The sequence below is a fragment of the Belonocnema kinseyi genome, chromosome 6 (genome assembly GCF_010883055.1).
Source record: "Belonocnema kinseyi isolate 2016_QV_RU_SX_M_011 chromosome 6, B_treatae_v1, whole genome shotgun sequence".
Taxonomy (NCBI): domain Eukaryota; kingdom Metazoa; phylum Arthropoda; class Insecta; order Hymenoptera; family Cynipidae; genus Belonocnema; species Belonocnema kinseyi.
Window position 1 is genome coordinate 4729619 of NC_046662.1, and position 27407 is coordinate 4757025.

At 29.5% G+C, this 27407-nt stretch overlaps 1 protein-coding gene across 2 annotated transcripts in view; it reads right to left on the reverse strand.

Annotated features, from left to right (window-relative positions):
- The window catches only part of LOC117174377 (vacuolar protein sorting-associated protein 13D), a 277354-nt gene that overhangs the window by 57191 nt on the left and 192756 nt on the right, over nucleotides 1-27407 (reverse strand). For both annotated transcript variants that reach the window (XM_033363451.1, XM_033363449.1), the window contains exons 6-9: nucleotides 23259-23496; nucleotides 17587-18197; nucleotides 13334-13974; nucleotides 630-6071 (exon numbers count right to left, since the gene is read on the reverse strand). In XM_033363451.1, coding sequence (XP_033219342.1) covers nucleotides 630-6071; nucleotides 13334-13974; nucleotides 17587-18197; nucleotides 23259-23496 — 6932 coding nt within the window. The remainder of the gene's footprint in view (nucleotides 1-629; nucleotides 6072-13333; nucleotides 13975-17586; nucleotides 18198-23258; nucleotides 23497-27407) is intronic.

Genomic DNA, 27407 nt, shown 5'->3' on the forward strand with positions numbered 1-27407 from the left:
AAGATGAAATTTATACTAAAACAGATGAATTAAAAAAAGTGGAGTTTTCTTCCAAAAAAGATTCCAGTTGAATTTTTGAGCATGCAAAAAAATTTTGAACATGCAAAAAATAAGTTTCTACAAAAAATAGAATTTTCAATCCAAAAAGACGAATTTTTGCAACCAAAGAGGATGAATTTTTAACAAAATAATTGAATTCTCGTCCAAATAGTTACATTTTTATCCAAGTGAGATCCAATTTGTATTTTTTCAACATCAAACTATAAATTTTAAAGAAAAAGGAAATTTGCTTCGAAATAGTTAACTTTTCACAAAAGCAGAAGTTTCAACAAAAAAGTTTACTTTTTTAACAAGATTGTAGAATTCTTATTCAAGAAAGATCAAATTTGTACTTTTCAAGATCAAAATATGAATTTTTAAACAAAAAATATGTTTCTACGAAAAAAAAGGAACTTTCAATCAAAAAGAAGCAAATTTTTTCTACCAACAAAGACTAATTTTTAAGCAACAAATGATTTTAAATTCTCGACAAAAGGGGCTGTTCAAGCTGAAATGCTGAAGATATTCTTTAGAGCATTTAATAACCCTTAATTCCAACCACATATCACAACAATACTGAAAAAACTCACCTAAAATAAACACCGACTCTGTCCACCGTCACTGGATCCGTAACATTCCAACCCTCCAGCAGAACTGCAACTTGATGTCTTCTCGCGATATGCGTTGAATGATGTCTCAGCTTTCCTCTTCCTTCAAACGTGAAAGGAATCGTATCACCATTGCCCACTTCTAGCCAACTCTCATCCACCTCCAAGGTTCTTTTCTCCACAAAATTCCAATCCAAATCTCTCGTGTCGTTGGCTGTTGCGATCAGAGTCTTGAACCAGAGTTTGGAACCAGTCTCGTTCTTCAAAGCAAAAGGCACAAATGGAGAACGTCGCCGATAGCTCTGTCCCGATCCAGACTTGTTCATCGAAGAACTGCTCGTCACATAGTAGTCTTGGGTCCAATTATGTTTGACCAGCGTCACCAGCTCGACTAGAGTCGAAGTTATATTCATGTTCACCGAGTCTTGAGAATCGACACGAATCTCGAGACGCTTGGCGTTCAAACTACTCGAGAGTGTCTGCTCCCACTGAACTATCGCTTTCCACTGTTCCATAAATGGTTCCCAGCCGCTGAGGACTCGGTTGTAGTAATCGAGACCAAAAGTACCGGAAATCACACCCGGACCGGCGTAGCTTTGCCTCATGGTCAAATCTAGCAGGGTCAGTTCAAGGAGTGGAACATCCGCATCTCTACAATCATCGATGATGCAGATTCTCAAACAGGATGTTTCCAATTTGACAACCCTGAAGAAAAAATCTCTCTTGGCACTATCAGCGCTTGGAACAGCATTTTGTGTTAGCCATAAAGCCGCATCATCCAATTTTCCATCGCATCTGTCCAGAGCAGTTTCACAGTCAGTTTCAGCAAAGCCCAATGCAGACAACTTGGTCACGTGAGCCTTGGCATTGGCTGGTGGCTCATTCGATCTTTGTTTTGCCCAGAGGGTTTGTTTCGGAAGGGATCTTAACATTCTGGAAAACATATTCACGTCATGGTAACTTAGCCTGACACTTAAAGGCTGCAGTTGAATCTCCAGAGCCATATCTTGAGTCACTTCCAAACTAGCACCAACTGGGTCGATAATTGAGAGCGCGGTTTCATCTTCCAGACCGAGGATACAAGAAAAGAGTTCGCAGTGGGATAGATTACACGAGAGCAATTTCTCGCTGTCTTGAGGCGTTGATTTGTAGGTGAGGACTGCGGTGCACTTCAAAATAACTGCGTTTGTGTCCCAGAGAGAGGTGTCTTCGACGATGACGAGCTCGGAGTCCGTTATGTTCAATTTGAGTTCGAAGGGCGTCGTGAGAGTACTGGCATTGTCTTCATTGTCACTCTCCAGCGGCAAAAGTACCTGAACGGTTCCTAGTATTGGTTCTGGTTCAGCAGAATTCAGGATGAGAAAGTCTTTGACTGCCTCCCACCAATCCAGGATCGCAGTGAGTCGCATACTGTGGAGTAAAATTGTCGTTGCTATGCAGCTCTTCCTCTTCCTGTGATGTATCTCAGCCTGAACGCGATCCTCCAAGCAGACGGAGTTCCGCAGAGGCTGGAGAATCGCCGTGAAAACGTTGGATCTTCGGTTAACTGGTTCGTCCTGGAATCTGGTGTCAGTCACCAGTATCTCCTGCGAGACCAAATCGATGTCTTGCGAGCCATCACTCAACGAGTCGAGTGTCAACTTTGATTTGATAAAGTTTACGCACGCGAGGGCCGCAATTCCATGATGAGGACGTAACTTGAGCGTGACGTTCAACAATTCCAAGCTTATGTATGATTTTGTCCACACTTTCCCCTGAAGATCGTTATCATTAATTGTGAATTGCGCCTCGTTTAGATCCTGCATGAAAAGACGAAGATCGTCCAAATTCTCCCCAATGTTGTATGACAAGAGGCCGCGGATCAACATATACTGAGCTGGATCTAGTGCACAATCCATGGTCGAAAGCGTTCCATGGATACTCAAGTCGGGAATATCTCGACTGATGTACGTGTCGAGATTTCTCTCGACTCTCAGTTTTAGATGACACTTCTCTGTTAGAAGAGAAGGCCCAGATTTTTGAATCACAGCCCCTCCGACTGACAAAGTATCGACACCCTCAGTGGTCTCAGTTTTTAATCTCCGGGCTGCGTAAACGTCCATGTTCACCAACTCTAGGAACATTACGTCCAAGAGACACTCCTCCATGGCGCTGGAAAAACTAAAGGAATTGTGTGCAGTCAATTCCCCCAGGTCGAGAAGAATCAACTCGTCAGATCTGGAGCTCACAGGAATCAAAATGACGGGCGCTCCGGCGTGAAGTTCCAATGAGAGTCGCATGTCCCTTTTGTTCAAGTTAATAGTCGCACTTCCACCGGCTCGCAAATTGGCCATAATGGTCCGCAGTTGTGAAAAGTGAGAGAAAAATGCCTGCAGTTCAGCGACGAATCTCTGAGTGTGGACGTAATGAACGGCAGACATTTGGAGTTTCAGGTGTGCGTCGTGAGGCCTTTTTTCCGAATCTGAGTAACTCGAGTACTGAAAGTTTAGTGCCTTTCTGCCCGACGAAAGGAATCGCTCCCTGTAAAATCTACCATGTGGAGTCAAATCCAAGAGAGACATGGACCCCAAAGACCCTGATATCTTCGTAATTCCAGTTGTTTTCAAAATGTGCATGCTTGCATTAGACACGTTTGCTTTCGCTATTTCACGGTCTGATTGTGTCAAAACTAGAGTCAAAGATCGGATTTCTAACTCTGTTTCGGAATGGAGAGGCAGTTCATTCTGATTTAGCTCCACTTCTGTTGATGTTTGTTGAGCGGCATCCACAGCATCCGTGCTTGGTGTGCCAATTCCGAGAAAATCAAGAACTACCATCCAGGATTCGACGCTCACGACTAGATCCAAGCAATTGAAATCAACGCTCACGGACTTGCTGATCTTCTGATCCCTGACGCTCTCTGGCTGAGTCATGGTGATGCTGATTAGTACCAAATTTTCTTCGCTCGTCACAGCACCTGGGGATGGAGGCGGCGTATCTGGGGTCTCCTCTCCAGAAGCGTTTCTTCGCCAGTGAGCAGGCACTGCTCCATAGAGAGTGTCAGTTTCCAATCTGTCCGGCAAACTCCCGCTGCAGTCAGTTCTCCATCTTTGCATGTATGCTATGTCCGGACACGACTTGGAAACTCCAACCGGTAACCTGGCACGAGTGGGAACAGAAGACTGCATCATAAATCGATGTCTGGAACCAACAGGACACAGAAGATCTTCCATCAAGAGGGAGCGAAGCGAGACTTGAGTTGTTGATTCATTTTTGTGTAGTTTCTCGTATTTCGCAACAAAGTCTCGCATTGAAAGCTCCACGAGCGGCTGTTCCAAACGATCTTGTTTCAGTTCGACACTCAGGGCTGGCAACTCAAACAAAACTTTCAGGGAAAGATCAAACTTTTCCGAATAGGACAACTTTTCCGAGTAGGATACTGTGGTTGCAGTTTGCGGTTTTTGAACTGGTTCCATCACGGATATCGAGAAGAGCCGATGAATCGTATCCAGCAATTGTTCGTATTGAGCACGAGTCAAGGAGACTTTCAAAGGCGTGACCACCACGCCGTGAACTTGAAGAATCGGGTTTGGTGGAGTGTCTTCACCTAAAAATCCTGGACTCTGAAGCTGTGTGATTCTTTCCTTTTCGACGACAACTCTCAGCAAGGTGTCATGTAATATAGGCTTGCCAGATTCTTTACAGCTGTACATTTCCTCGGCCCGAACAGGAAGATTGCTCTGGACTTGGTTCAACTTTGAAGAAACGTCCAGGGAGTACAAATTCATGTCGCGCACTTCTAAACTCAATTTGTGCCTTGTTGCTCCTGCCAAGGGCTCGTGCTGGAGCGACATGGTTCCCAAGTGCGCGACAAACACTTGAGGACTGTGTGAAGCTCTCGGGATCACTAAAACAGGACTGTCCAAAACCACGTCGAGTTTAAGCGACAAGCTTCCGGAATTTTCGGTGCCTTCCATTGAAAAACTGGGCAGACGCTTCCGCTGCGGTATCGTCCAATCTTCCGCCTGCACTAAACCTATCGCCATGTCAGTCGCAGCCGCTCCAATTTGTCGCGCGAGGTTGCTTAGATACTGCTTGAATTCATCAGCGCAGGAGCGAAGTTCCGAAATTAAATGGGGCGCGTGTGTGTACCAAACGCTACCAACGCGAATCGTGATGTCCGCTACCGTTTCTAAACCATCTAAATCCGACTGTTTGAAGCTTCGACTGGCCGAGAATCGAAAAGCTTCTGTAGGCTTGGTGAGACTTGAGAAATGTTCGAGAGGATGGTGTGGAGGATCGGCTAGAGGATCCCGTCCAACGCTGATAATTCTCTGATGTGTCTTTCCGATCAGAGTTTGATCCAAAACCTGCAGACCCCCCAGTGATCCCGAAATCGAGTAGTTGGACGAAAGCGTTGCCTGAATCCTCGCGTCCGACATGGTTGCTGTAGCTATTTTCTGTCCTACCAAGTGACTCTCCTGCATGACTGCCCGAAGCAGAAGTACATTTAATCTATGAAAATCGAAGGTGATTTCTGTTCTCGTCGCTTTAAATTCCGACGTTAAACTCGTCAAGGACTCGTATCGCTGCATGTTTTTCGTCCGAGATTTCTGCACCGGGAAGAGCCTTCTCGCAAAGCCCATCAGCTCGACGATTGTTTCCTGGTTCGCTATTATGTCGAGATTGTTGAACTGTATATTAGCCATTCTCAAGGTCTCGATAGTATCTTCAACGAGGGTGAGTTCTATCACGATCAGCGCCTCCGAATCAAGTTGATCCAATCCAATCGAGGAATTATTTCTTGGCGAGTAAGGACTCTTCGAGTCGTGAGCGAGACTGGAGAGCGCATGAGTTAGAGCGAGTGGAGAAGTCAAGCGTCGAGGTAATCCTGGCTCTGGCGAGCCAGGAGATACGGGAGAGACGGGAGATGTTGGTTCAGAGTCCCTCAAACTTCCAGAGATGCTGTCCATTCCTACGTGTTTGTGGCTCGCCACAAGGAGTTCGAAATCTGGCCCGAATTCCTGCAGCGCGTCTACCAGAAGTAATCCATGAACCGAGAGAGATGCGCTCAAGTCGGCTGGCCTCTTGCTGAGTGCCGCTCGGACGCCGGAAACTTGAAGCTCCGCGACGCTGCGTCCGCGTGATTGCAACTCGAAAGTCATCTGGTCGATGATGAATTGGAGCATCATGACGCGACTCAAAGTTCGGTCGACGCTTTCCTCCTTTTTGGGACTCTCCGGTTCCAGATCGACAGCCACTCTTGACTGGCCAGCAGAGCTGGATAAGCTCGACAACAAGTGATACATTGACCGAATTACTTCCACTTTCTGCTCATTCACGTGGACTACCAATCTTGGCAAGTTTCCTGAGATTGTGATGGACGGGAATTGCGGGTCAGCTGTCGTGACAACTCGTCTTTCAATTTGTAAAGAAATGTTGAATCTGAAGCAGTTCAGAGTATTTTCTTGTTAAAATTATTGGAATTTAAATTTTAAGCGGGAGAAAGGGGTCATTCACAAATTACGTGATTTGGGGGACGAGGAATTAAAAGATCTTAAACAAAAAATTTTTTAAACAAAATCGAAAGATATAACAGCTTAGAAGACAATCCAGCAGAAATTCGATCGGTTTGAGTAAAAGTGTAGCATTTTTAATAATAAAAGGTAAATTTCGTAGTTGATTTTTTAACAAAATTTGTATTTAAAAAATTAATTCACAATAGGGAAAACGTATTTTCTACAAAATAGTTAAATTTGCAATTAAATAGTTGTATTTTGAACCAGACAGTTGCATTTATAACCATAAAAGACTAAATTTAAACCAAGAAGACAAATTTAATACAAAAAAGTTCGAATTTTAAATAGAAAATGACATTTTTTAACAAAAAAGTTAATTTTTAACCAAATAGTTGCATTGACAACGAAAAAGATTAATTTTTTACCAAGAAAGCGAAAATTTCTACAAAACGAGAAGAATTTTAAAATCAAAGAAACGAATCTTCTAGAAAACATTTGAACTATCAATTCGAAAATAAACATTTTTAACGAAAAATTTAATTTTTAATCGAATAATTGAGTTTTCAACCAAAAGGATGAATTTTTTAACAAAAGAGCAGTTTTCTACAATAACGCATTTTTAATCAAATAGTTAAACTCCACTCAGGACGGCACTTAAGAAAATTGTTGAATTTTTAAACAAATAATAAGAATTTAAACAAATAATTGAGTTTTCCACCAAAAAGATCAATCTTTTACAATGAAGCAGGTCAATTTTTAATTACACAGCTGCGTTTCTCTAAAAAAGATTAAGTTTCTATTTAAAAAATTTAATTTTCGACGGATAATTAAATGGTTTAATTTTCAGTTTAATTAAGTTAAGTTAAATATTTAATTTTGAAGAAAATAGTAAAATTGTTAAGTAAATTTTGAACTTGAATGCGGACTTTTAAGCCAAATACTTCAGTTTTCAGTTTGAAAAAACTTTCTACCAAAAAAAGATAAACATTTCCCTATAAAAGCTCTTTAACTTAAGACGAAATTGTTTAGTTGTTCCACCAAATTGTTGATATTTCGAGAAGAAAATACGAATTTTCTTCAAAATAGATCAATTTTAAAACCTAAAATGTCAATTTTCAACCAAAAAGTTCATTTTTAATGAAAGCAGGTTGTTTTTTGGGTTTGCATTTTTTGAAAAAAAGATTAAATTTCTATTAAAAAATCTACTTTAGCTAGAAAATGATATTTTTAAATTTTCAGTTAATTTAAATTACAGTAAACATTAAATTTTCACCAGAATAATAAAATTGTCAAACAGAGACAACAATTTTCAACTAAAATGCTGAATTTTGAAACAAATAATTCAATTAAAAAAAAAATATATATATATATATTTTTTTTTGCAATAAGAAATATAATAGCTACATTTTCAGCTGCAAAAAACAATTCTATCAAAAAATACAAATTTACAAATAAAAAGTTAAATTTTCAATAAAAAAATGAATTTCTTACTAAAATTAGAAATTAATCACAAAAAAAAATAATTTTAAATGAAGTAGTTCAACTTTCGAACAAATGGTTTGATTTTTTACCAAATTGTTAATATTTCGAGAAGAAAATACGAATTTTCTTCAAAGCAGATAAATTTTCAACAAAAAAGTTTATTTTTAACTTTCAATTATACAGTAGCATTTCTGTCCAAAAATATTAAATTTCTATAAAAAAACCCCACTTTCGCTAGAAAATGATATTGTTAAACTTTTAGTTAATTTAAATTAAATGTTAAATTTTCAAGAGAATAATATAAATGTCAAGCAGAGGCAAAAGTTTTCAACTAAAATTATTAATTTTAAACCAAATAGTCCAATTTCCAAAACAAAAAATATATTTTTTTTCGACAAGAAATAGAATAGCTACATCTTCAGTTAAAAAAAAAAAAAATCTGCCAGAAAATACAAATTAAATCAATCAATTTTCAACAAAAGTTTATTTTTAACTTTTGATTATACGGTAGCATTTTTGTCAAAAACATAAATAAATTTCTATTAAAAAAATCAATTTTTACTATAAAATAACACGACTATTTTTCAATTAAATTTTATTTAATATTAAACTTTTTACTAAAATGCTGAATTTTAAACCAAATAGTTCAATTTTTAACAAGAAAAGATAAATTTTCAAGAAGAAATGGAATAGTTATAGTTTCAGTTGAAACAATAATTTGCTACCAAAAAAACCAACGAATCTTTCACTATAAATGTTAATTTTTAATGAGGCAGTTCAACTTTCGTGTAAAATTCCATTTTAAAAATCAATTTTCGCAACAAAAATAATGGAACTAAAAATTCTCAGTTAAAAGAATATTATTCAGATAAAAAACTAATTTTCTAACCAAAGAAATTAAATTTCAACCAAAAAGATCAATTTTAGCTAAGATTAATTTTCTTTCAAATAGGATTAATTTTTAACAAAACACATGAATTTTCAACAAAATAGTTAAATTTTCGAATAACAAAATTAATTTTTAAATTAAATTAGGAATATTAAACTAAAAAAGTTAATTTTTAAGAGTTGTTTAAATTTCGATTAAATAATTCAATTTTCTAAAAAATTGTTGAATTTTCGAGAAGAAAATTTGAATTTTCTTAAAACGCAAGAATTTTTTAACCCTAAAATGACAGCTAAAATGTAAATTTTGAACAAAAAGGTCATTTCTAACTGAAGTATGTTCAATTTTAAATCAAACTGTTTGATTTTCAACAACAAAATACCAAAAAAGGTAATTTTTTATTGTAAACTTGCATTTTTGTCCAAAAAACTAATTTTCGCTAAAAAATAGAAAATAAAAATTTCCCGGAAAAAATCATTTTTAATTTGAAAAAAAAACAAACTAATTGTCGACTAGAGACATTAGTTTTCTACTAAATATTTTAATTTTTCATAGAAATCGGCGTAAAATAGTTGAATTTGCAACTGCAGAAGATAAATTTTAAACAAAAAATGGAATAATTATATTTTCAGTTAAAAAGATTAATTTTTAACAAAAAAGGTAAATTTTCAAGTAAATAAATAAATTTTCGACTAAAATCATAAAGCTTCCACTAAAAAAGTTCATTGTTAATAAATTAGTTCAGCTTTGTACTAAATAGTTTAATTTTCTAGAAAATTGTTTAATTAATCAGAAAAAAATACGAACTTTCCTCAAAACAGATAAATTTTCGCAAAAAAAAATGGAACATTAAAATCTTTAGCTAAAAGAATAACTTTCAATTAAAAAAACAACAAATTTTTAACAAAAGAAATTAATTTGAAACCAAAAATATAAATTTTCAGCGAATAGGGTTGATTTTCTACTAAAGAAATTAATTTTTAACCAAAACTATAAATTTCCAGCAAAGTGGATTATTTTTCTGCCAAAAAATATTTGATTTTACAAAATACATTCATTTTGACGAAATATTTTAATTTTTCAAGGAATTGAAGCGAAATAGTTGATTTTTCAACTAAAAAGTTCTTTTTGTAACCGAAGCAGGTTAATTTTTAATTATTAAGTTGCATTTTTGTCCAAAAAGATTTAATATCTATTAAAAAAATCCCCTTTCTCCAGAAAATGAGTTAACGCGGAATTTTAAACTAAATAGTTTAATTTTCAATAAGAAATGGAATAGTTACATTGTCAGGTTAAAAAAAATTGTCTACCAAAAAAGACGAAATTTACAACAAAATAGTAAATCATGAATAAATCAATCTTCAACTAAAGGTTAAATTTTTTGAGGATGTGCAAACAAATAGTTGAGTTATCAACGAAAAAATATTAATTTTCAACGAAATAGTTAAATTTTCTACTAAAAAAAATGAATTTTTTAAATAAAAAATGACACCTAACATGTCAATTCTAAAAAAAAAAATGTTAATTTTTAACCGAAGCAGATAAACTTTCAGCAAAGAGGAGTAATTTTCTACCAAAAAAAGAATAATTAAAATAAACTAAAGAAGATAAATTTTCAACCAAAAATAGAATAATTATATTTTCAGTTAAAAATATTAATTTTCAAGAAAAAAGGTAAATTTTCAAATAATGAAATGAATTTTTTACTAAAATAATAAAGCTTCCACTAAAAAAGTTAATTGTTAATACGACTTTTCTTCAAAACAGATCAAAGTTAGCAAAAAAAAATGAAACATTAAATTTTTCAGTTACAAGGATAACGATCAATTAAAAAAGAAACAACCAATTTTCAACCAAAGGAAATAATTTTTAACCAAAAATATAAATCTTCAGCGAAGAGGATTAATTTTCTACTGAAGAAGATAAATTTTCGACAAAATAAATCAATTTTCAACTTGATGGTTGAATACAGTTGCAGTTTTGTCCAAAAAAGATTGAATTTCTATAAAAAAATCTATTTTCACCCGAAAATTAAATGGTTAAATTTTCAGTTAAATTAAATATTAAATTTTTTCCAAAATGGTAAGTTTTTCAACTAAAATTTTGAATTTTAAATCAAAAAGTTGCATTACCAATAACAAGGTATCAATTTTCAACAAGACATAGAATAGTTACATTTTCAGATTTAAAAAAATTTCCAGCAACGTGGATTATTTTTCTGCCGAAAAGATTTGTTTTTTACGAAATACATACATTTTAATTAAATACATTAATTTTTCAAGGGATTGAAGCGAAATAGTTGAATTTTCTACTAAAAAGCTCTTTTCTAAACGAAACAGGTTAAATTTTAATTATACAGTTGCATTTTTGTCCAAAAAGATTGAATTTCTATTTTTTTTAAATCCCTTTTCTCCAGAAAATGAGATGGTTCAATTTTCACTTAAATCAAATTAAATATTAAATTAAAAAAAAAATGAATAAATAAACCAAATTTCCGAGCAGAAATGTAAATTTTTAACTAAAGCGTTGAATTTTAAAATGAATAGTTTAATTTTCAACATAAAATGGAATAGTTACATTTTCAGAATTTGAAAAATAATTTTCTAGCAAAAAAAACAACGAAATTTACAACAAAGTAGTCAAACTTTCTAACAAAGAAATGAATTTCTAACCAAAAATATAAATTTTCGGCAAAGAGGATTATTTTTCTGTCGAAAAAGATTTGCTTTCTACAAAGTACATACATTTTAACTAAATTTTTGAAGTTTTCAAGGAATTGAAGCGAAACAGAGGAATTTTCAACTAAAAAGTTCTTTTTTAACCAAAGCAGGTTAATTTTTAATTATACATTTGAATTTTTGTCCAAAAAAATTCAATTTTTGTTAAAAAATGGAAAAATTTAATTTTCCAGAAAAAAATCATTTTTAATATGAAAAAAATAAACGAATTTTCAACTGAAGAAATTAGTTTCCAACCAAAAAATATAAACTTTCAGCAAAGAAGGTAAATTTTCAAATAATGAAATGAACTTTGAACTAAAATGATAAAGTCTCCACTAAAAAAGTTAAGTGTTAAACCAAAGAAATTAATTTTTAACCAAAAGTATAAATTTTCAGCGAAAAGGATTAATTTTCTACTAAAAAGGATTATTTTTGACACAATAAATCAATTTGCAACTAAATAGTCACATTTTTCGGAAAAATGCAATAGAATAGTTGAGTCACCAACTAAAAAATATAAATTTTCAACAAAATAGTTAAATTTTTAACCAAAGAAATGAATTTTAAAAATAAAAAAATGACACCTAAAATGCCAATTCTTAACAAAAAAAGTTAATTTTTAACCGAAGCAGATTAATTTTTAATCATAGAATTGCCAAAAGTTGCCAAAAAGTTCAATTATCAACAACAAAATATCAGTTTTCAACAAGAAATGGAATAGTTACATTTTCAGTAAAAAAAAAAAAAATTCTAGCTAAAAAGACGAATTTACAACACATTTCAAGGAATTGAAGTGAAATAAATGAATTTTCAACTAAAAAGTTCTTTTTTGACCGAAGAAGGTCAATTTTTAATTATACAGTTGCATTTTTGTCCAAAAAAGATTGAATTTCTATTTTTAAAAAATCCCTTTTCTCCAGAAAATGAGATGGTTAAATTTTCAATTAAATTAAATTAAATTAAATATTTCAAAAAATAAATAAATAAAATTTCCAAGCAGAGATATAAATTTTCACCCGAAACGCTGAATTTTAAACTAAATAGTTTAATTTTCAATAAGAAATTGAATAGTTACATTGTCAGGTAAAAAAAATTGTCTACCAAAAAGACGAATCTTCCACTAAAAAAGTTAATTGTTAATAAATTAGTGCAACTTTCTACCAAATAGTTTAATCTTCTAGAAAATTATTAAATTTCCGAGAAGAAAATACGAATTTTCTTCAAAACAGATAAATTTTCGGAAAAAAATGCACTATTAAAATTTGCAGCTAAAAGAATAACTTTCAATTACAAAAAAAAAAAGAAATTTTCAAACCAAAGAAGTTAATTTTTAACCAAAAGTATAAATTTTCAGCGAATAGGATTAATTTTATACTAAAAAAGATTATTTTTGGCAAAACAAATCAATTTGCAACTAAATAGTTGCATTGTTCGGGGAAATGCCAAAGAATAGTTGAGTTATCAACTAAAAAATATAAATTTTCAACCAAAGAAATGAATTTTTAAAATAATAAATGTACACCTAAAATGTCAATTATTAACAAAAAAAGTTAATTTTTAACCGAAGCAGATTAATTTTTAATGATAGAGTTGCCAAAAGTTGTCAAAAAGTTCAATTATCAACAAAAAATACAAAATTTTCAATAAGAAATGGAATAGTTACATTTTCAGTTAAAAAAAAAAAAAAATTCTAGCAAAAAAGACGAATTTACAACATAATTTTAAGGAATTAAAGCGAAATAGTTGAATTTTCAACTAAAAAGTTCTTTTTTGACCGAAGAAGGTCAATTTTTAATTATACAGTTGCATTTTTGTCCAAAAAAGATTGAATTTCTATTTTAAAAAATCCCTTTTCTCCAGAAAATGAGATCATTAAATTTTCAAGCAGAGATATAAATTTTCACCTGAAACGCTGAATTTTAAACTACATAGTTTAATTTTCAATAAGAAAGTTAATTTTTAATAAATTAACTCAACTTTCAATCAAATAGTTTAATTTTTTATCAAAATATAAAATTTTTGAAAATAGATCTTTGTTTTTCACTGAAAATAGCGTCAAGTAACATGTGGACGCCCCAAATTTAAACTAAAGCCACAAACCTTTCGAGAACATGAAGACTAGACATTCCTCTCGTCCTCGCATGCTTCCAATTATCTTTTACCTTTCCAACGAGAATCTGAAGATCGGACAAATCTACGCTGTAATGGTCATACAACTTTTTGTGCAATGTCGCCTCCGACAATTGGAAATCGTTGAGAGATCCATTTTCCTGGCTTCCTGGTGGAGTCGAGCACGGAGTTTCGAATCTCTCATCTTCGTTGTCCGAGCCGGGCGATCCAGGTCGGAGAATAACTTCACCAGACTCGAGGCTGTTCGACAAATGCAGTCGTCCAAAATCCACAACCACGACCGCTGCATTAGAATCGGTAAATTTTTCGACCAGGAGAATTTGCGGTGCAGAAATGTTCAGCTGGAGATCCCAGGAAGAGCGATAGTCAAAATCCCCTTCGAGAATTTGCTCCCAATTTTTTATAAGCTGTCGACGCGTTCTGCGTTTCATGGCCTGGAGTCTCTGATTCGACGAATATCTGTGCGGTTTGCAGACAAAATCAATCAACCAGAGTATCGCGAAAGGATTGTAAACGACATCCAGGGATCTTGAGTTGACTTGAAGCAAGTGATCAACACTTAGATGCAGTGGCCTTTTTTCGTAGGTCAATTCGAACAGCGATTGTGGTATCTGAAATACAATTTAGAAAGTAAATTCAGAATTGGAACGTTTTTTTTAGAAAAAAAGATTTTAAAACTTTAAATCGGAACATCTAGCACGAGCCAGATGTATCAACACTTGAAGTATGTTTTTCCAAAAGCTGTTTATTTCTACAGTGATGAAACGTTTTAGAAGCACTTAAAAAATTTCATCTTTGAAATATTTAAAAGATTTCAGAATTTTGTTCTAAGAATTAAATTCTCAATCATGACATCTGACAAGAACAAGATGTACCAGAACAAGATATATTCTTTCCCAGAAGTGCCTTCTTTTTGCATTTTGTTCGCATTTTAAAAGTACTGTTTTTTATTTTTTTAAAAGGATATTTGTTTATTTGATCAAAACTTTAATTGCATTTGAAAGATTTCAACAAATTTCACAATATATGTTTGTAAATTTAACTTTTTTGTTGAAAATTTATGATTTTTTAGATAAAAATGCAACTGTTTGGTTAAAAATTCAGCTTTTTGATTTAGGATTTAAAAAATTTTTTTTTTTTGTTACAAAATTCGTTTCGTTGGTTTAAAACTTTATTATTTTGTTCAAAATTCGACTTTTGGGTTGAAAATTTAACTACTTTGCTGATAACGCGTTTTTTGTTGTTGAAAATTTATCTTTTAGGTTGAAGATTCAACATTTTAGTTAAAAATTCATTTCTGTAGCTCACCTTTGAACTATTTTGTTGAAAATTCATACATTATGTAAAAAATTCGACCTTTCGGTTTAAAAAAATTCGACTTTTGGGTTAAAAATGTAACTATTTGATTGAAAATTCATATATTTTGGGAAAAATTCTACTTTAGAGTTGAAAATTTAAATAACTGCTTTAAAATCCATGTATGTTGTTAAAAATTCCAATTTTTTTCATAAAAATTGATTTTTTTCTTGAAAATGTATCGTTTTTATGTTTGATTTATGTTTATTTTCAACTGTTTCTTCAAAAAAAATTTAACTATTTTGTTGAAAATTTGTCTTTTTTATTAGAAAAATTAACCTTCTAGCTTAAAAATTCATCTTTTTCGTTGAAGATTTATATTTTGAGTTGAAAATTCGTCTATTGAGTTTTTCTAACTATAATGTAATTATTTCATTTTTTGTTGTAAGTTTATATTTTCATGTTGAAAAATTAAATACATAGTTTAAGATTCCGCATTTTATTTAATAATTGATTTCTTCTTTTTTAATAGGTAATTAAGTTTCTTAACAGAAAATATAACTATTCAATTTTTGGGTAAAAAGATCTCTTTTTTTTGTTGTTTTATTTACTTTTTAGTTGAAAATTTGTTTTATCGGTCGAAAATTTAACTATTTTGTTGGACTTTTCTTTTTGAAATTTTAATTATATAGTTGAAAATTATTGTATTTTGTTGAAAATTGGTCTTTTTTGTAGAAACATTAATTTTCTTGGTAGAAAATTCGTCCTTTTGCTTGAACATTTTTCATTTGAGTGAAAGATTCGTTTTCTTGGTTTAAAATGTAATTTTTGTAACCATAAATGTAACGATTCCATTTTTTGTTGAAAATTTATGGTTTTTGCACAAAAAAAACCAATTTGTTTAAGAATTGGCGTTTTATTTCAAAATTTATTTTTGTGGTTGACAATTTTACTATTTTATTGAGAATGTATATACTTTGTTAAAAAATTGATTTTTGGATTAAAAATGTAAGTATTTTGTAGAAAATTCGTCCTTTTAGATCGGAAATTATTTTTTTTTTAACAGAACATATAACTATACCATTTTTAAAATGAAAAATGTTTTTTTTCAGTTGACAATTCAACTGTTTGGTTTAAAATTCAGGATTTCAGATGAAAATTCCTGTCTCTGATTAAAAATTTTACCACTTTTTTGGAAATTCATATAGTTTATTAAAAAAATAGTTTTTTTGTGGTTTAAAATGTAATTATTTAGTTGAAAAATCATGAATTTTGTTAAAAATTCTTCTTTTTAATAGGAATATAATTTCTTAACAAAAAATGGAACTATTATATTTCTTTTAATTTATCTTTTTTATGTTTAAAATTTATTTATTTTTTACTTAAAAATGTAACTATTTGGCTTTAGTGAAAATTGATATATTTTGTTAAAAGTAGACTTTTGGGTTGAATATTGAACCATTTCGTTGCAACTTTTTATTTTTTTGTTTCAAAATTCAACTGTTTGGTTCAAAAATCATGCATTTTGTTGAAAAATTCGCCTTTTTAAAAAGAAACTAAGTTTCCTAACATAAAAAGTAACTATTTCATTTTTGGTTGAAAATCTATACTTTTAAAATTTTATTTAAAAACTTTAGTTGAAATTTCGCTTTTTAGGTTGAAAGTTGTTGACAAGTACTTATTATTTTAATTTAGTGATTTGGTTGAAAAATTATTGGATTTTGTCGAAAATTGGACTTTTTTGGTAGAAAAATTAATCTTTTTGGTTAAATATTCATCTTTTGAGAAGAAAATTTATCTTTTGAGTTAAAAAATTCGTTTTCTTGGTTAAAAATGTAATTTTTTCTAAATATAAATGTAACTATTCCCTTTTTTGTTGAAAATGCACCTTTTTAGTTATAAAATCAAATAATCGGTTTAAAATTCGGCATTTTATTTGAAAATTCTTTTCTGTGATTAAAAATTTTACTATTTTATTGAAAATTCATATAGTTTGTCAAAAAACCTGTTTTTTTCTGTTTAAAATTTTAATATTTAGTTGAAAATTTGACTCTTAGATTCAAAATTTAAGTATTTTGTTGAAATTTTTTGTTTTTGTTAAAAATTCAATTATTTAGTTGAAAGTTCATGCATTTTGTTTAAAACTCGTCTTTTTTGATAGGAAAATCAATTTTTAACCGAAAAATGTAACTATTTAATATTTTTTTGAACGTTTATTCTATTTTTTAGTAAAAAAAAATAAACTATTTGGTTTTGGTGGTAGAAATTCATATATTTTGCTAAAAAGTAAACTTTTGGGTTAAATATATATGTAGTTGAAAATTCATTTCTCCGATTGAAAATGTAATCATTTAGTTAAAAATTCTTTTTTCCTAATTATTGGATTACGCCCTCTCTTTTTGGTTAAAAATGCCACTGCTTGGTTGAAATTGTATTAAAAGACTAAAAATTTCAAAAGACTTTAAACATTTCAAGATTTTGTTCTAAAAATTTAGGAGGAGTGTTCAGAATTAAAATTATCAATCGCAAAGAATAATTTTCCTTATGAATCCTTATCAATCTATAACATCTGGCAAGAACCAGAGGTATACGTTGCCAGGAGACCCTTCATTCTCCATTTATCAACCATTTAAAAAGTATTACTTTAAAACTTTTATTAATCAAAGATTAAAGTATAAGTGTTAATAATGGAAATAGTTAAACCACAAATGATAGTTTTCCTCAATAATCTTTCTCAATCCATAACATCTGGCAAGAACCAGATGCATCAGAACTAAAAATATCTTTTTCTAGAAGAAATTATGTTCTCCATTTATCGATAATTTTATTTAGTTAAAAATTCTTCTTCTTTAATTAGTGAATGACCCCTTCTCCCGAATTCTCAAGCAATCACAAACTCAAAACTCTCTATAAAAAAAATGATTTACCTGCGTAAGTAATTTTTCCGATGAACTCCGGAGCCGTGAAGTCGATCCGAGGACAGTTTGCGGTTGGATTAAAATCGGAAAGGTCGAATTTTCCGTCAAATAGTCGTGCAAGAAGAGAGCGCCCAGACTGATGTAGAACTTGTGTGAGCCAGACCTCGGGCGAGATTCGTAGGTCAGATGAACTCTCTCGAACTGCAATTCCATCACCGTTTTCGCCGAGTAGCTGTCATTTTTTGAGGTGCACAGAGAAATGGCGCCCTTCGAGAGGGCGAAATTAAACTGGCCGAAAACGGTGTCTCGACGTAGAAGAGTGTCGTCGTCGACGGTGTCGGAGAGAACGTCGAGAAGCTCTCCGTCGAAGGTGGAGGAACTTGGAGGTGCGCTGCTGTTGGGAGCTCTTGAGTACCAGCCCCACCATTGTGGGAACCACTGGACCAACATTCCCCGTGCCTCTTCTGGACTCGAGTTCTTCGAACTGGAGTGAATGTTTGGCGGTCTGACTTTCGCCATTGCCAGTTCTCGCAGGACGCGAAGTTCCTCGAAACCAAGTTCTTGTTCCATGTCGTCTTTTAGTCTTTTGATTTCGGGCGGTAGACTAGAAGTTGGAGTTCCTGAAGAAGGAATTAAATTGGAATTAGGACAGTGTCCTAGAAGTATAATCATCTTTAATTTTAATCCCTCATAATTCATGTTCCATAATATTGGAATGGAATGCAGATAAGCTGCGAAAAAAAATTATATCCTAACCAAAAATAATTAACTTCTCAACCAGATTTTAATAAATTAAAAATGATTCATTTAATGAACGTTAATAAATAGTACTTTCAAAATGATTGATAAATGGAAAAAAATTGCTTCCCGAAAAAGATACATTTAGTTCTGCTACATCTGGTTCTTGCCAGATGTTGTGGATTGAGAACACGTTTATTAAATTTGTTGAATAAAATCTTGAAGTCTTTTGAAATATTGAAAATATTATGAAACTTTTTAATCTTTGGTAAATAAACATTCTAAAAAAGAACTTTTAAGAATTTTAAGAATTTCTAACTTAAAAAAAATGAGTTTCACGATACAGATTCAATTCTAAAAATATAAATCCAAGATATAAGTTTTAATGCTTTAAATTAAAGAATCAATGAACATTAAAATTCTAAAACTTACATTATTTTCAGTAATTTTAAGCTAGACTTTTTTTTAAATATATGAATTTTCAATAAAATAATTAAATTGAAAGCGGCATAAATAAATTTTCAACAAAAAAAGCTAAATCTTCAACCAACCAAATAATTAAATTGTCAACCCAAAAGTCGAATTTCTAACAAAATATATGAATTATCAACAAAATAGTCAAATTTTCAAGCAAATAAATGAATTTTCAACTGAAACACTGAATCTTAAACCAAATAGTACAATTTTAATCAAAATATATAATTTTTTAGCCAAAAATGGAGTAGTGACATTTTCAGTTTAAAAAATTAATTTTCAATCAAAAGTAAAACGATTTTCAACAAGATAGTGAAATTTGCAATCAAGAAAACGAATTTTCAACTAAATGTTAAAAAAAATGATATCCTAACCAAAAATAATTAACTTCTCAAGCAAATTTTAATCAATTAAAAATTATTAATTGAATTAACGTTAAAGAATAGTACTTTCAAAATGATTAATAAATGGAGAAAAATTGCTTCTAGAAAAAATATATTTAGTTTTAATAGATCTGGTTTTTGCCAGATGTTGTGGATTGAGAACATGTCTATTAAATTTGTAGAATAAAATATTGAAGTCTTATGAAATATTGAAAATATTTTGAAAACTTTTTAATGTAAGATAAATAAAAATTCTAAAATAGCACTTTTAAAATGGTTGATAAATGGAGAAGGAAAAGTTTTCTGGCAAAGTATACATCTGGTTCTTGCCAGATGTTATACACTGAGAAAGATTCACAATAAAAATTATTCTTTGCGATTTGTAATTTTAATATCAGCACTCCTAAATTTTGAAGTTTTCGAAGTCTTTTTTTTATATATTTGAAATCTTCTGATATATTTTAAAAAAAGCGCTTCAAGCAAAGAATGTATCTTCTTCTGGTAGATGCAATTTAAACTAGAAGAGATGGATCTTTAACAAAATAGTCAAACTTTCAACCAGAAATATGAACTTTCAAATTTCAAAGCTAAAAAAAGATACTTTTTTTATCCAAAAAATGAAAGAGTTACATTTTTAGTTGAAAACATTAATTTTTAACCAAAAACAAAGCGAATTTTCAAGAAAATAGTTGGATTTTCAACTAAAATTCTGAATCTTAAACTAAAATAGTTTAATTTTTAGATAAAAAGGATCAAATAAAACAAAACAATAAACAAACTAAAGACGTGTGATCAGAAATTTTTTTGTGAAAAATTGTATTATTTGGTTGAAAATTCGCCTTTTGGTTTAATAATGCCACTATTTTTGTACAAAATTCAATTATTATGCTAAATATTATATTTTTAGTTGATAATTTAAGCAAGAAAGGCGATATTTCAACAAAATACATGAACTTTATACGAAATAATTAAATTTCTATCTAAATAATAAAGTTTTGAATTCTCAACCAAAGACAAATCAAATTTTAATTAAAAAACGGTTGAATTAATTTAAGAAATCGAAATTTTTAACAAAATTGTTGAATTTCCAACAAAAGAGTTACATTTTCAACCAAGAATCAGTTTTTAGCCAGAAAAGATAAAAATTAACTAAATACTTTAATTTTCAAGCCAAAATAGAATTTTCTAAAAGACAGTCTAATTTTTAACAAAAATAATCACTTTATTCCAAATCATTTAATTTTCTACCAAAATAGTTAAATTTTCAATCCAAAAAGGCGATTAAAAAAAAAGTAGCTTTTTTAACCAAACGGACGTGTTTTTAACGAAATAATAACATATGTTACAAAATAATTAAATTTGCCACCAAATAATAAAAATGTTGACCAAAGAAAGGAAAAATAATGTCAATCAAATTGATGCATTTTTATAAATAATTAAATATTCAACTAAAAATATAAATTCACGAAAAAAAGTGTAATAGTAAATCTTTATACCAAAGAGGAGAATTTCATGCAACAGAGTTAAAAATTTTAATATTTTGGAAAAGAATCCCACTATTTAATTAATTTATTTTTTGTGTGCAAATTAATATTTTTTTGGGTTGAAAATTTAAGTGTGTTGTAGAAGATTCATATTCTTTTATTAAAAAATCAACTATTTGGTTGTTAATTAACTTTTCTTTTGAAAATTTATATTTTCTTGGCTGTAAAGTTAACAGTTTTATAAAAAATTTGTGTTTTTGCCTCGATAATTCAAACATTTCGTGAAAATTTGTTTTCATTATTGACTGAGGAATATTCCTTAGTTAAAAATTTAACCCTTTAGTAGAAAATTCGTCTTCTTTTTGTAGAAAATTAATATTTAAAAACAAAAACTTAATTATTACATTTTTCGTTAAATACTCTTTTTTTTTAGATTCAATTATGTTTTGTAAGGTGAACTATTTTTGTTGTTTTGAAAATCCATTATTTTTTTTTCTTGAAAACTCATCTATTTGTTTACAAATTTTATTATTTAGTTGGAAAATCGTTCTTTTTTTTGGGTCGAAAATTAATTTTTTAAACTGAAAATTTAACTATTCCACCTTTGATTTGAAATTTACATTTTTCGGTTGTCAAATCAACTATTTGGTTGATAATTACCTTTTTTTGTTGAAAATTAATATTTTTTCAGTTCAAAATTAAACACTTTGAATCTCATTTAACTTTCTTATTTAGAATTCAACTGTTTCGTAGAAAATTCGTGTTTTTTTTTAAATTCAAATATTTGGTTGACATTTTCTCTTAATTGCAAAATTTGTCTTGGTTGAAAACTGAACTCTCCTGTTGAAAATTTGTATTTGTTTGAATTCTCTTGTTTTTTAATTTAAATTAAAATCTTGTTTTTTTATGAAAATTAATCTTTTTGGTTTGTGGATTAAACTATTTTTTTGACAATTCATCTTTTTTTTTTGTTCAATTAAACTGTTTTTTAACAAAAATAAGAATATTGTTTTGTTGAAATATCAATTATTAAATTTTTTTAGGAATTCTACTTTTTTGCATAAAATTCAATTACTGGGTTAACAGTTGAACTAACATTTAAAAAGATAATTTTTTTGGTTGCAAGTTCATCATTTTAATTAAAAATTGTTTTTTTTTTAATTTAAAATGCTTCTAAAATTTTAAAATTTTTGAAAATTAATTTTTTTACTAAAAATTTAAATATTTCATTATTGCTTGATTTTTTTCTTAGTTGAAAATTCGTCTTTTTGGATAAAAAATTAATCTTTTTCGTAGAAAATACCACTGTTTAGTTAAAAACGCAGCCTCTTTTTAATCCTCTTTTTAGATCGAAAATTAATCATCTTGGGCGGAAATTTAACTGCTTTATATAGAATATATATATATATTTCGCTAACAATTCGTTTTTTGTTGTTGAAAAATAATTTTTTTAATACAGTCTTAAAATTGCAAATTAACCTGTTTTATTTGAAGATTAAATTTTTTTAAATTCTTCTTTTGGTTTATATTCAACTGTTTTTATTTATTATTTTATCGTTTAAATATCAACTATTATATTTTTCGTTGAAAATTCATTTTTCTCTGTTTTCTTTTTTTTTTCGATTACAAAAATTAAAAATAGTTGAAATAAGTACAAAACGGATTTTACAGAAAATCTTCTGTAATTTTAAAACGTTGTTTATGAATTAGAAAAGTTTTTTTATTACAGCGAGAAAATGTCAGTAAATTAAATATGAATGAAACCATTTTTTTCATGAATTACAATTCTTTAAAATTAGCAGATTATTTCTCTCGTTAACAAAATTTGTCTCGCTGCGTTTTAAATGATCCGAAATCGTTCTTTTAATACATTAATTAAGAATTTTAAAAACATAAAAATACTCTAGAATTAAATCCGACTATTTGAATTCGATTCGAATTTTTTTATAAGATTCCATTTCGCTACAAAGTCAAACTAATTATTTGAAAATGCAATTATTTGTAAAAAAATCCATTTTTTAAATCAAGATTCATCATTTTAGTCGACATTTTTTTTTTATTTAACTCTTTTGTTGCAAATTTTGGTTTGACATTTAATCTTTACGGTTTAAAATTTATTTCGTTGGTTGGAAATTCAAATATAAGGTTGAAAATTCCTCTACATTTGTTTTTGTTGATTAAAAATTAATTTATTTTCATCAAAATTTATCTTTTTTGATAGAAAATTAATCTTTTTGTTTGAAATCTAATTTCTTTGGTTAGAAATTGAAGTATAAGGTTAAAAATTCCTTTGCAAATTAAAAATTCGCTAAAAAATGTGTGTGTTTTATGAAAAATTAATCTTTTTCGTAGAAAATTCCACTATTCAGTTGAAAATTCAGCCTTTTTTGATAAAAATTCAATATCTTTACTTGAAATCTCGACAAATTGAAATTTATTAAAAATTTTATTTAAAAGAATTTAATCCCCAATTTTTGTAAAATATCTCCTCACTTCTTCTGTTTTTAGAGGATTTTGGTCGGTAAAATTCCCTAAAAAAAAGGTGTGCAGTCCGATATTGGAAACATTTTAGGCGGTGACACTTGATAAAAATATACTTTACCTAATAATTTCGCACAAGCCTCCACGTAGACAACATTATTTCTGCCTTTTTTCAAGATATCATCCCAGGACATTTTTGTTTTTAAACTGCCAGGACCGATGTAACAACGGGCCATATATTTCCACCACTCTTTGGGCGATTCGTGTATGGAAACTGCGGGTCTGCATCTCCACTGTCGCCTTCTTCGATCTATGTCTTCCAGTCCTTTGATGCATTTTACCATTTGTTCATATTGTTCCTAATAAATGTCAAATTTCTATTATTAATCAATAATTTCGAAGAACAGGAGGCCTCGGACACACTTTAAGAATCAAAAATAGTGTAAGTAGTGTCAGAAAATTTCAAAAATCAGGGTGGCCGTTTTAATTGATGAAATAAATTCCCGGTCAATTTTGTTCGAAATTCATCTTTTTTAGTAGTAAATTAATCTTTTTCTTTAAAAATTCTACTGATTTAGTTTAAAATTTAAGTTTTTGGTTCAGAATTCTTGAATTTTATTAAAAATTCGTCTTTTTGGTCGAAAATTAATCTTTTTGCATCAAAATTCTTATTTTTTAGTTTGAAATTCAACTTTTTGATTGAGAATTTTTCAATTTTAATGAAAATTCGTATTTTTTGGTAGTAATTTACTCTTTTTGTTTAGAAAATTCAAACTTTTAAGTAGAAATCAACTTTTTGGTTGAGAATTTAAAATTTCAAAGATTTCGGAATGATTTCACACAGATATTCAATATTTCGCAGAGATTTAAATAATATCACTCATTTTGGAAAATATTTAAAAAAGCATTTTTACTATTTTACAAAATTTTCAATCATTTTCTGAAGATTTCACAAAAAATTCAATAATTTTCCAAAGATTTCAACAATTTCGAAAATACATCAAATATTTCAAAAATATTGGTTAAAAATTCATTTCTTTGGTTGGAAATTTTAAAATTGGGTTGCAAATTCCTTCAACCATTTAAAACTTTTTTAAATTCATCTTTTTTTTTTAATTAATTTTTTTAACCGAAAATTTAACTATTTCATTTCTTTCCAAAATTTGCCTTTTTTTATAGACATTTTATCTTTTTGGTTCAAACTTCATTTCTTTGGTTAGAAATTAAACTGTTGGGTGGAAAATTCCTTTAAAAATTTTTAATGGTTGAAAATTAATGCATTGTTAAAAATTCATCTTTTCTGTTCGAAAATTAATGATTTCAACTGAAAATTGAACTATTTAATTTCTTTCGAAAATTTGCCTTTTTTAATAAACATTTAATCTCCTCGGTTGGAAAAGCATCTGTTGGGTTGGTAATTTAACTATTTTGTTGAAATTTCATTTAGTTTCTTAAAAACATGGCTTTTTAGGTAAAAAATTAATCTTATGGATCGAAAATTAAACTATTGGGCTAATAATTCAATTTTTACTTGAAGATTTATCATTTTAGTAAAAAGTTATTTGTTTGTTTATATAATTAACTATTTTTTTTAAAATTCAATTTTTTTGATGAAAATTAATAATTTAAACCGAAAATTTACATTTTCTGATAGACATTTAATATTTTGGTTAAACATTTAATTCCTTGTTCGGAAATTTAACGATTGAGTTGAAAATTACTTTAAAATTTTTAATTTTTGAAAATTGATGTATTTTGATAAAAATTCTTCTTTTCTGTTGGAAAATTAATTATTTTAACTGAAAATTTAACTATTTCATTTTGTTGAAAATTTGCCTTTTTCCACAGAAATTTAATCTTTTTTGGTTAAAAATTTATTTAGTTTGGTAACAATATGTCTTTTTAATCAGAAAATTAATTTTATGGATGGAAAATTCAACTATTCGGTTAATAATTCAATTTCTACTTGAAAATTCATCATTTCAGTAAAAAATTAACTTCTTTTTTTGACAATTGAACAGTTACATTTTTTGAAAATGCATCTATTTTGTTAAAAATATGTGTTTTTGGTAAAAAAAACGTCCTTTATTGGATAGAAAATTCAACTATTGGGATAAAAATTAATTAAAAAAAAATTAAAGGTTCATTATTTTAGTTCAAAATTAATTTCTTTATTTACAAATTTAACTATTTTCTTAAAAATTCAATTTTTTTAAACAGTTTTTAAACCAAAAGTTTAACTATTCCATTTTTGTCGAAAACGTATCTATCTTGATAGACATTTAATCTTTTTGGTTGAAAATTCATTTAAAATTTTTAATTTGTTTTAAAATTGATGTATTTTGATAAAAGGTAATCGTTTTTGAAAGAAAATTAATGTTTTTGGTTGCAAAATAAATTTTTAAACTGAAAATTTAACTATTCCATTTTTTGACGACAATTTATCTTTTTTAATAGATATTTAATCTTGTCGGTTGAAAAGGTGAAAAATTCATCTATTTTCTTAAAAATATGTCTTTTTGGTAAAAAAAACTTCTTGTTTGAATAGAAAATTCAACTATTAGGATGCAAATTAGTTTTTTTTTTAAATTGAAGAATCATTATTTTAGTTCAAAATTAATTTCTTTATTTAACAATTGAACTATTTTGTTTAAAACTCAATTTTTTTTTAATTGGTTTTAACGAAAAGTTCAACTATTCCATTTTTTGTAAAAAATGTATCTTTTTTATTGAAATTTAATCTTTTTGTTCGAAAATTCATTTATTTGGTTGAAAATTGATGTACATTGATAAAAGTAAATGTTTTTGATAGAAAATTAATTTTCTTGGTCAACAAATAAATTTTTATCCTGAAAATTTAACTATTCCATTTTTTTCGAATGACGATTTGATACTTAACTTTGACATGATTTCGACTCAGAAAATAAACCTATTGCATAAAGGTGTTAGTTGGGCGTATAATTTAAACAATGAATATTATAAACTACAAAATAGCCTCGAAAAGGACTGGAACTTTTAATGACAAAAGACATGCACACGGAAAATCTGAAGGTCATGTTTCAGGCGACGATTAGAGACTGGGTGTTTGGAATGCTAGGGGAGTAAATGATCTCAAGGTAAAAGAATTGCGTGAAACTATGGACGTGAAGAAACTAGATATTTTTTATGTGCCCGAAACAAAGAAAAAGGGATGCGAAACCAAAGACATAAAAAACGGCGTGTTGAAAGGCGGATTTGAAATATGGTCAGGAGTAGACTGTGAATCACATGGTAAACAAGGAGTAGGTCTGATTTTTAATGCAAGAGCAAAGCAGCATCTCGGAGAGCATTGTTTCGTGTCTCCCAGACTGCTGTGGGCTAGAATGAAAGTAGGAATCAGAAGACTATTTATTATAGCATGCTACGCGCCGATTGATAGTGATCCTAGATAAGTAAAAGACGCCTTCTGGGACATTTTAAATGACACAATAAACATCTGCGAACATGGGGAAAGAATAATTCTACTAGGAGACATGAACGGATGGGTGGGCATCCAAAATCAGGATACGGAAAGAGTATTAGGTAATTTTGGGGATCCAAGAACAAACTATAACGGAGATAAATTAGTTGGTCTATGCTTAGAAAGGGGTCTGTTTATTACAAATACTTGCTTTAGGCATAAAATGATCCACTTGTACACCTGGTCTAAAGGAAATAGCCGCAGTATAATTGACTTTGTTGTTGCGGATGAAAGACTAAGGGAGTTAGTCAAAGATACAAGGGTCATGAGGGCTCCTGAATGCAATACTGATCATTACCTTGTGATCTCAAAAATTAACTTAGGTCGGGGATGGAGAAAAAAGAGAACCAAGAAAGCAAAACAAACGCGAATCAAAATTGAGAACCTACAGAAACCGGATGTGCGAATAGATTTCCAAAATGAGATAATCGAAAGCATAGATAGGGCAACATGGGAGGACCGTATAAAAAACAAAGATATAGAGGGCGCCTGGACAATGTTACGGGATATTCTTGTTAGATGTACGATCGAAGTGTGTGGTACCGCAGTTGTAGGAAGAATGTCTGGTGATGCGTGGTGGAATGATGAAATTCAGGCTGCCCAAAAAGAAAAGAGAGAAGCGTACAAAAGAACTTTGAACATCGCAGGTTTCAACAATGAAGAAAGAAATAGACGTAGAAATGATTATAGACGCGAAAACAGGATACTTAAACAATTAGTTAAAGAAAGTAAAGATACAATTAGAGCAGAAGAAGAGATAAAAATACAAAA